At 51.0% G+C, this 11144-nt stretch overlaps 1 protein-coding gene across 2 annotated transcripts in view; it reads left to right on the forward strand.

Moving 5' to 3' along the window:
* Positions 1-10101, forward strand: part of jag1b (jagged canonical Notch ligand 1b) — an 88797-nt gene extending 78696 nt beyond the window's left edge. The window contains exons 23-26 of one of the 2 annotated variants that reach the window (XM_055638924.1): positions 6077-6316; positions 7401-7529; positions 7633-7783; positions 9246-10101. In XM_055638924.1, coding sequence (XP_055494899.1) covers positions 6077-6316; positions 7401-7529; positions 7633-7783; positions 9246-9709 — 984 coding nt within the window. In that variant the 3' untranslated portion in view covers positions 9710-10101. The remainder of the gene's footprint in view (positions 1-6076; positions 6317-7400; positions 7530-7632; positions 7784-9245) is intronic. The other variant, XM_055638925.1, reaches the window with a different exon arrangement.
* Positions 10102-11144: the final 1043 nt, after the last annotated feature.

The following is an 11144-nucleotide window of genomic DNA, read 5'->3' on the forward strand; positions in this document are numbered from 1 at the left end:
GCCGACCAGCGATCTCCCCGTACACCAGCGCTGCCGTACACACAAGGGATTATTTACAATTTGGATCAAAGCCAATTGCTCTACAAACCTGTACGTCTTTGGAGGGTGGGAGGTAACCAGAGCATGCGGGGGAAACCCAAGCAGGTCACGGGGAGAATGTGCAAACTCCGTACAGACAGCTCCCGTAATGAGGATTGAACCCGCGGTGAGGCAACAATTCTACCGCTGCGCCGCCTCCGTGCTGATGTGAAGTGTGAAAGGCATGCAGGGATCAAAGGAAGGTAATGAAGGGAGATTGGGCGAGAGTTAGTGTGGGGAAGTGTGCAGCCTTGCCCAATTTGCTTGGGGGAAAAAAAATGGAAGATCAAACTGTGATGTACAGGGATATGGATCACAAGGTTTAATTTATTTTGGCGTCTTGTTAGCAGGGACATTCTGGGCCAAAGGACCTGATCCTGTGCCTATAATCTATAATTACATAGCAAGATTCTAGAGTGGAGATTCAAGGGCGGCATCATGTCACAGCGGTAGAGTTGCTGCCTTACAGCGCCAGATACTCCTGTTCGATCCCGACTATGGCAGCTGTCTGTACGTTCACCTTTTACCGTGTCGGTTTTCTCCAGGTGCCCCGGACTTCTCCCACTCTCCGGAGACCTGTGGGTTTGCTGGTTTACACTGACGATAGACACAAAATGCTGGAGTAATTCACACTCGCTCTCCAGAGACCTATTGTAAATTGCCCAGTGTGTGTGTAGGACAGTGCTAGTGTACGGGGTGATCGCTGGTCAGCGCGGGTTCGGTGATTCCACACTGTATCTTGAAAGCCTCACGATGCCGAGGCATTTGGCTGTCCTAATGCAAGGTCTGTGCTGGGTAACAGGTTTGGGGGGTCATGGGCCAAATGCAGGCAGGTGAGACTAGTACAGAAGGGACACGTTGGGCCGAAGGACCCGTTTCCACTCTATAAGACTCCACAACCCTATAAAAGGCTGTAACCCAGATCCAGTAAACTGTTCAGGCTAATAAAATCTGCATGTTGAGAGAGCAGGGAGGTTTTGCTGCAATCATACTGGGAGTTGAAAGTTCACATCTGGAATATTGTAGACACTACTGGTCGTCTCAGAACAGATGTTATGAAACAATTTACAGAAGGCTTTCTCCGCCAACATCTGGAATGCAATGCTAAAACTTGGAAGGCAGGTCGGACAGGCTGGGCTTGTAGCCACTGTGGTTCTGTGAGATGGGATTTGACCCAAACATCATCCCAAGTGGTCATTGCAGGCTGGATGCTTCTCAGAACCAAGGACTACTGTTTAGTCTAGTTTTTAGTTTGGAGATACAGCGTGCAAACGGGGCCCTTCAGCCCACTGAGTCCGCGCCGACCAGCCGTCCCCACACACTTACACACTTACACACACACACACACACACAGGCGGACACACAGGCGGACACACAGGCGGACACACAGGCGGACACACAGGCGGACACACAGGCGGACACACAGGCGGACACACAGGCGGACACACACAGACACTTACACACTCACACACCTACCACACCTCTTCTTCTATCGTACATCTTTTAGACCTGCAGCTCCGTTGAGGCGAGCCAGGCCAACGTGTCATCGTCCAGGTCAATCAGACCTCGTTCACCATTCATTCGGTGGCCAACCGGTGTTTGGGGCAACTGGTGACCATGTGCTCCACTGTCTGTGTTGGGTCCCCACACTCGCAGGAGGCGCTCGCTGTCCACGAGGCCCCACCTCTTCATCGCTACTCCATGGCGTCCGACGCCCGTCCTCAAGCGGTTGAGGGTTGTCCACTGCTTTCGGGGCAGGTCCTGGCCAGGGACGTCCATGGGGTCATCGATGTACTGGTGTAGCCTAGATGGTTCCGCTGACTTCCACTGGTCTCTCCATCTCGTCTGGACCCAGGCGGCCTCAGGAGCATCAGCCGGTGTTGTGTAGAGCAGCTCTTGCGTGGCAAAGGGGCGCCGTGACTCGAGGCGCACTTGTCGTGGTGTCTCCGTGACGGTCTGATGGAGGAGGTGGGAGTCATTGGTCTGTGCCTTTCGAGAGAGGGCCAGCGTGGCTGCTTCTGGTCTGATGTTGGCTGGGGCGATGCCAGCGGGGACGGGCAGTTGGTTTACTGGGGTGGCTGGTAGGCATCCGGAGACGGTCCAGTCCGCAGGGCGCTGTTAAGGGCGGCAGCCAGGTTCTTGGCCTGAGGGCTACGGGACCAGACTGGGGCACAGTGCTCGGCGGCTGAGAACACCAGGGGCCACGGTGGACATGCGCAGTTTCTTCGTCGTGGCTCCCCACGTGGTGCCGGCTACACGGCGTATCAGTGCAGCATGGGGGCTTGCCTTTGCCTTGGCACCTTCTGTCGAGCTTCACCACGAGATACGTGGGGACGGTCTGGGACTGGGACCGTAACTGGGCGGTAACCGTTATCCACCATGACGTTCATCTCGCGGGGCGCTTCCCTGTTGGTGAGGTGGAACATTGACGATGTTGTCTTACCCATGCTGAGCTTGAGGTGCCAGTTCCTCGGGTATGAAGCCGGGGATGTCCATGTCTTCAGAGAGGCCGGCCCTCTTCTGCTGCTTCCCAGGATGGCTTACCAAGTAGGATGGCCAGGTCATCTCTGGAATTCTCTGCCGCAGAAGGTAGTTGAGGCCAGTTCATTGGCTATATTTAAGAGGGAGTTAGATGTGGCCCTTGTGGCTAAAGGGATCAGGGGGTATGGAGAGAAGGCAGGTACAGGACACTGAGTCGGATGATCAGCCATGATCATATTGAATGGCGGTGCAGGCTCGAAGGGCCGAATGGCCTACTCCTGCACCTATTTTCCATGTTTCAATCAATCTTTAGGTCACTACTAATGGAGCAGTTAGGGTAGGTTTAAGGTAAATTTTTTTTAGTCACATCTACCAAGGTACAGTGAAAAGTTTTAATTTGCATGCTAGCCATACAGATCAGATATACCATTAGTAGCAATAAGGAACTACAGATAAACAAGATACTGGAGTAACTCAGCGAGACATGCAGCATCCCTGGAGAGAAGGAATGGGTGACGTTTCGGGTCAAGACCCTTCTTCGGACCTGACCCGAAACGTCGCCCATTCCTTCTCTCCATAGATGCTGCCTGTCCCGCCGAATTACTCCAGCATTTTGTGTGTCTCTCTTCAGTGTAAACCAGCATCTGAAGAAGGGTTCAAGAGGGAACTGCAAATGCTGGAAGATCGAAGGTACACAAAATTGCTGGAGAAACTCAGTGGGTGCAGCGGCATCTATGGAGCGAAGGAAATAGGTGACGTTTCGGGCCGAAACCCTTCTTCAGACTGAAGAAGGGTCTGGACTGTGTTGCAGGCAGGTCATGGATGTAGATGTTGAGCAGCATTGGTGCCAGTACTGAGCCCCGAGGGACACTGTTCTTGCGTTTCCTTGCCCTTGCTGCATTGCCCGTGGCTGGTGTGTAGCCTGAAGCTGTGGTTGCTCAACATCTCCACGATGCTTGTGCTTGTCTGGGATGGTTTCCAGAAGCTTCATGTGTAGTCCACACAGCCAGACAGTATCACATGCAGCTGTGAGGTCCACAAAGCTTTTAAATAAACAATTAGACCAATAAATCTACAAACCTGTACATCTTTGGAGTGGGGGGGGGGGGGGGGGGGAGAAATGTACAAACTCTGTACAGACAGCGCCTGTAGTGAGAATTGAACCCGAGTCTCTGGCGATGTGAGGCAGCAATTTCTATAGTTTCACGAGACATGGGATGAGAACTAGGCCATTCGGCCCATCGAGTCTACTCCACCATTTCATCATGCCTGATCTATTTTTCCTCGCCCAACCTCATTCTCTTGCCTTCTCCCCATAACCATTGATACCCGTACTGATTACGACTTATGACCCTGTCCCACTTGGGAAACCTGAACGGAAACCTCTGGAGACTTTGCGCCCCACCCAAGGTTTCCGTGCGGTTCCCGGAGGTTTTCATCAGTTGAAGGTGGTTGCAGGTCTTGCCTTCCACTACCTGCAACCTCCGGCAACCACCTGCAACCACCTGCAACCTCCGGCAACCACCTGCAACCTCCGGCAACCACCTGCAACCGCCGGCAACCACCTGCAACCTCCGGCAACCACCTGCAACTAGCATCGCAACCGGCTTTGACTAAAAAATTTTAAAACGGCAACCTATTTTTAGTCGCAGCCGGTTTCGAATTTTTTGAAATAATTCACCGGAACATACAAGAAGCGGAAACCACTTTCGACCATTAGGGAGACTGACAAAAACCTCCGGGAACCGCAAGGAAACCTTGGGTAGGGCGCAAAGTCTCCAGAGGTTTCCGTTCAGGTTTCCTAAGTGGGACAGGGGCATTATCAATCTTCGCTTTAAAAAATACCCCATGACTTGGCCTCCACCGCAGTTTGTGGCAACGAATTCCAGATTCATCACCCTCTGTCTAAAGAGATTCCTCCTCGTCTCCTAGGTCTCCGGTCCCAGAATCTCCCACCAGTGGAGATGTCCTCTCCACATCCCCTTGATCTGCGGCACGGTGGCACAACGCCAGAGTTTGGTTCTGGCCACTATCGTTACGGTTCTCTCCCCGTGACCTGCGTGGGGATTTCTCTAGGTTCCTCCCGCACTCCAAAGACGTGCAAGCTAGTAGGTTAAATGGCTTGGGTAAAAATTGTAAATTGTCCCCTCTGTGTGTGTGTGTGTTTGTGTAGGATGGTGTCAGTTTATGGGGGGCGATCGCCGGTCGGCACTGACTCGGTGGGCCGAAGGGCCTGTTTCCCGCACTGTATCTCCAGTCTAAAGCCATTACTCCCTGTGGAAAGTCACTCCTTTCCCTATGGGATAAGGGGCCATTCATACTCAGTGCTTCCTCTTAGCGAACAGTTACAGGACAGGAAACAGTAGCAGCTGCTGTTAAAACCAGGCATGTATTATGGTCGGGGGGGGGGACTGGAAATTGAAAGCACAATTCGGAACTAAAACAGAATTGCAACAAAGACGGCAGCTAATCAGCCCGTTTAGTTTGTGAATGCTTGGCCCATATTCCACACGGACAAAGCACTTGTTGCCAGCTGAGAATTTTTGCGCTCAGATTCTGGAGTTTCAACTATCCATTGAAATGCATATTTGTGTTTGTCTTCCGTCTCTTCGGATGTCAGGTTGTTCAGCTGCCTCCCTGTTGGGGGTGTGGAGGCCAGTGTGAGTGGTCTCTCATCATTCACTCAGTCCTTTTTCGTTCGAGGTACATCGCGGAAACAGGCCTTCCGGCCTGCTGAGTCGGCGCCGATCAGCGATCCCCGCACACTAACACTATCTCACACAGAGACACAGACGCACAAATTTACATTCATACCAAGCCAATTAACCTACAAACCTGGACGTCTTTTGAGTGGGTGGGGGGGGGATGCAAGGATCTTGGAGAAAACCCACACAGCTCAGAGAGGGAATGTACAGACGGTACCCGTAGTCAGGATCGAACCCGGGCCTCTAGTGCTGTAAAGAGGCCAGCTCATTGGCTATATTTAAGAGGGAGTTAGATGTGGCCCTTGTGGCTAAAGGGATCAGGGGGTACGGAGAGAAGGCAGGTACAGGATACTGAGTTAGATGATCAGCCATGATCATATTGAATGGCGGTGCAGGCTCGAAGGGCCGAATGGCCTACTCCTGCACCTATTTTCTGTTTCTCTGTACAGGAGTAACTCAGCGGGACAGGCAGCATCTCTGCATTTCTGCGGGACAGGCAGCTCTGCGGGACAGGCAGCATTTCGTTGTCTCTGTAAATGCATTTCGTTGTCTCTGTAAAATGCATTTCGTTGTCTCTGTGCTGTACACTGACAATGACAATTAAATTGAATCTGAATTGAATCTGAATCTGATGGAAGGAATGGGAGATGTTTTGGGTCGAGACCCTCCTTCAGACCGTGTCTTATCCTTGGTGTAAACCAGCGTGTGCAGATGCTGTCCCTTGATCCCGTGTCTGTAGCGGGTGGATTGTTGCCGCTGACTGGAGGGCAAGCAAGTGGCTGACTCTGTTTGGTGGCGTTTTTTTTTTCCAGATGTGGTGCGGCCCGAAGTCGTGCCAGGTGCGAGGGAAAGGCCGCGCGGGGGAGTGCCCGGCGTGGCAGACGTGCCTGCCCGTGCGGGAGGACCACTGCTTCGTGCCGCCGTGCGTGGGCCAGGGGGAGTGTACCTCCAGCCGCCCGGCCACCAAACACCCCTGCCAGCCCAACACCGACTACCTGGACAGCACCTGCGCCAAGATCACGCTGACGGTGAACAAGGAGATGCTTCGGCCTGTAAGTCCTTTGCCTTTATCAATGACTTTATTTATGAAGTGCCTTTACTGGCCTGTTAAGCTGCAGCGTGTGAGAGTTAGTTTAGAGGCACAGCGTGGAAACAGGCCCTTCGGCCCACCTGCTGAGCAGCGATAGACAATAGGTGCCATTCGACCCTTCGAGCCAGCACCGCCATTCAATGTGATCACGGCTGATCATCCCCAATCAGTACCCCGTTCCTGCCTTCTCCCCATATCCCCTGACTCCGCTATCTTTAAGAGCCCTATCTAACTCTCTCTTGAAAGTATCCAGAGAACCGGCCTCCACCGCCCTCTGAGGCAGAGAATTCCACAGACTCACCACTCTCTGTGTGATAAAGTGTTTCCTCGTCTCCTTTCTAAATGGCTTGCTCCTTATTCTGAAACTGTGGGCCCTGGTTCTGGACTCCGCCAACATCGGGAACATGTTTCCTGCCTCTTGCATGTCCAAACCCTTAATAGTCTTGTGTTTCAATAAGATGCCCTCTCATCCTTCTAAACTCCAGAGTTTAGTTTAACACTATCCTACACAGACTATGGTCTATTGACATTTACACCAAGCCAATTAACCTACAAACCTGTACGTCTTTGGAGTGTGGGAGGAAACCGAAGAACGGAGACGAGGAAACACTTTTTCTCACCGAGTGGTCTGTGGAATTCTCTGCCTCAGAGGGCGGTGGAGGCAGGTTCTCTGGATGCTTTCAAGAGAGAGGTAGATAGGGCTCTTACAGATAGCGGAGTCGTGGGATACGGGGAGAAGGCAGGAACGGGGGTACTGATTGGGGATCATCAGCCATTGGCTCGAAGGGCCAAATAGCCTACTCCTGCACCTATTGTCTATTCTATTGTCTTGGAGAAAACCCACATGGGGAGAACGTACAGACTCCGTACAGACAGCGCCCGTAGTCGGGATCGAACCCGGGTCTCCGGCGCTGCCTTCGCTGCAAGGCAGCAACTCTACCGCTGCGCCACCGTGATGGGTTGATTTGTGAGGTGGGTCAATGTGTGTGTGTGTGCTGGCTCTATCCACCTGCCTGTTCTTACGTGTGGCTTCGATGTTGTTCCAGGGTGTAACTATCGAACAGATCTGTGTGGAGCTGCGCAACCTGCAGATTCTGCGCAACCTGTCGGTGGAATATTCGCTCTACCTGGTCTGCGAGCAGACCCAGTCTGCCAACGAGATCAACGTGGCGATAGTAAGCTTCAATCCCCTCGCCACTACAAATATCAAAATGGCCGCCTTCTTGACCTCTTCCGGTTGTCTAACCCGTGCATTTTTGTTCCCCCCCCCCTTCTCAGTCGGTGGAAAATTTGCAGCAGGGAACTAATCCGATCAAGGATTTGACGGAGAGAATCACTGACGTCATCAGTAAACGCGACGGGAACAACACTATTCTGGCGGCGATCGCAGAAGTCCGCGTACAAACCTTGCACGAACCGCTCAAGCCAGGTGAGCGTCGCCATTATCAATCGAGGGATTAGATTAGTTTAGAAATACAGCGCGGAAACGGGCCCTTTCAGCCCACCGGGTCCGCACCGACCAGCGATCCCCGCACGCTAACACTATCCTACACACACCTTGGGACAATTTTTACATTTGCCAAGCCAATTAACCTACAAACCTGTAAGACTTTGGAGTGCGGGAGGAATCCGAAGATCTCCGAGTAAACCCACGCAGGTCACGGGGAGAACGTACAAACTCCGTACAGACAGCACCCGTAGTCAGGATCGAACCTGGGTCTCCGGTGCTGCATTGGCTGTAAGGCAGCAACTCTGCTGGTGACCGCCCTGAAATGGGGGGGAGAAAGCAGGAACAGGGTACTGATTGTGGATGATCAGCCATGATCACATTGAATGGCGGTGTTGGCTCGAAGGGCCGAATGGTCTACTCCTGCACCCATTTCCTATGTTTCTGTGCCATAAATCGGAGGCGAGAGACATAACCGTTCTGTTGGGTTTGGTTTATCCTTCTCGATCCCTGTTACCCGGGGGTAAAAAGCTCCGTGCATTCACCCGGAATGGCCAATGCACTGGGTGGCCTAACAGCGCCAGAGACCCGGGTTTGATCCCGGCTACTGCATGCTGTCTGTACGGAGTTTGTTCCCGTGACCTGCGTGAGTTTTCCCCAGGTGCTCCGGTTTCCTCCCACACTCCAAAGACGTGCATGTTTGTAGGTTAATTGGCTTTGGTGTATGTGTAAATTGTCCCTAGTGTATGTAGGGTAATGTTAATGTGTGGGGATCATTGGTTGGCACGGAACCGGTGGGCCAAAGTGGCTGTTTCCATGTTGTCTCTCTAAACTAAACTAACTTCAATCAGCTTTTTTGTTTAGAGGGTAAACTGGCACAAGGAGCAGACCGTTAAATCTTGTATTCAGCATTGTTAGAAACATGGAAAAATAGGTGCAGGAGAAGGCCTTTCAGCCCTTCGGGCCAGCACCGCCTTTCCATATGATCATTGCTGATCGTCCACAATCAGTACCCCGCCCCGTTCCTGCTTTCTCCCCATATCCATTGATTCCGTTAGCCCAAAGAGCTAAATCTAAAGGGCCTGTCCCACTTTCACGACCTCTGCCGAGTTTGCACTTGACTCGTACTCGCAGCATGGTCGTAGCAGGCCGTGAGGCTGGTCGTAGGTACTCGTGGCATCAAGTAGGTCGGGGCGTTTTTCTAGCCTGATGAAAAATATCCACGAGTAAAAAAGGTGGTGAATTAGGTTGTCAAAGTGGGACGGGCCCTTAACTCTCTCTTGAAAATATCCGCTTCCCATTTTGGCAGAGAATTCCCCAGACTCACAACTTTCTGGGTGAAAACGTTTTTTCCTCATCTCGTAATAACGTGTCCTCCTGACCTATTTGACACTTGGGAGTTTTCTGTAAATTCACTTTGTCTGCCCTTGTTTGTTTCCCCCAGCAGATTTCCTGGTGCCGCTGCTGAGCTCTGTGATCACGGTCGTGTGGATCTGCTGCTTTGTCATGCTGTTCTTCTGGTGGATCCGGCGGCGCCGCAAGCCCGCCAGCCCCACGCCCACGCCGGCGGACGACACCACCAACAACGTGCGCGAGCAGCTCCACCAGATCAAGAACCCCATCGAGAAGCACGTGGGGCCCGCCGCGGGCCCTGCCGGCAAGGACTACGACAACAAAAACTGTAAAATTGCCAAAATAAGGACGCACAACTCCGACCTGGAGGAGACGGATGCGGACAAGCACCAGCAGAAGGCCAGGTTTTCCAAGCAGTCCGCCTACACGCTGGTGGACAGGGACGAGAAGGCTGTGCAGGGCACTCCGACCAAAAACCCCAACTGGACAAACAAGCAAGACAACAGAGACTTGGAAAGTGCGCAGAGCTTGAGTCACATGGAGTATATTGTATAGCAGTCAGCAACGCAGCGCTATTTAACAACACGGCCTTCCTTGTTGCTTCCCCCTGAAGGCTCGCTCACGGCAACCAACTTGTTGTGTAATGTTATGTAGCGGGTATTGTCTGCAAAAGTAAACTCCCCTCCCCCCACCCCTATGTGCTTTCCAGTCGAGTCCCCCACTGACTTCCACTGACACTGGGCATTGCTACGTTTGTCTTAAAACAACCAGCGCTGCATCTCGCATCTATGCAAAACTAGTCGAGGGCCCCGGTGTGCGTTCAGTTCCAGTTGCAGCCCCTTTGCTTTGTGAACCACGCTGCAGTTAATCCAGTCTAATCACAATTCCACCCCCCCCTGCAAAGACCCCAATCTAGTGCAGCCGTTTGTCCCCTCTCCCCCCTCCCCGGTCCCTCCTCCCCCCCCCCCCCCCCCCCCCCTTAATTTAAAGATGGTGAACTTTTTATTTATTTTTTACTGGCTTAAAAGTTTTCTCAGTATTGTTAAGTTATGTACAGTAGGTTTTGACTGTTAGTCCTAGTTCTGTATTTTTGAAAGTGCCTTTGATGCTGGAGACCACGGCAGCAATCATCGAAATCCAAGATGATACTTTTTTTGTTTGAGAGGGGACGGGGGGGGGGGGGGGGGGGGGTGAAGTCGGTCGGCAAGATGCTGTTCAAATGAAGAATTTAATAAGAGGCCAAGTGTTTATGATTTTTCTTTTTTTTGTATAAAATGTAAATACTTTTTTTTAATTAATCACTGTGTATATTTGATTTAATAACTTAAGTAATCAAGAGCCTTAAATACCATTCCTTTTATTTATATGTATGTTTAGAGTTGAAGGTTTTCGATAGCTTTGTAAGCTTTGTGGCTCCCTATTTTTTTTTTTTCGTTGAATCGTTCCTGTGTATTTCAGTGATGTTGCTTACATGCCAAATTTGAGGTGTGCTCCATTTGCAGAATAGATAATTTTTTAACACTAGAATTGGCCGCGTGCCTTGGAACTGTCTTTGTACAATGTCAAACATTTTGGATCAATTTCTATCGTATCACTACAAGCTTTTTTTTTTGGCCAAGAATTTTTTTTTTTTTCCCCCCCTCCCCCGTACGCAACATTCGGGAGGCATGCGGAGAGCATTAGTCTAGAATGCTTTTGATTAAATGCTGCTTAAGACTTTAAAACATTGGAGTGACGGGGCCGGAGAAGCCTGCGACAAAATACAAAATGTAAGGGAACAAATTAGCCTATTTACTTTTTGTGTATCTGATGTGTGAGTGGTTGCATGTACTTTAAAAAAAAAAAAAATTAAAAATGGAAAAAAAAAAATGGTATATCTCCTAGATAGTGTATTTGAGCTCACAGCACAGCGACATTGTTTTTGAAAATCCCAATCATTCTTCTCCTAGGATATAATATTGAACCACTTTGTAGATTTGATTTTTGTGAT

This window comes from Leucoraja erinacea, chromosome 8, assembly GCF_028641065.1.
Source record: "Leucoraja erinacea ecotype New England chromosome 8, Leri_hhj_1, whole genome shotgun sequence".
In the NCBI taxonomy this organism is placed as follows: Eukaryota; Metazoa; Chordata; class Chondrichthyes; order Rajiformes; family Rajidae; genus Leucoraja; species Leucoraja erinaceus.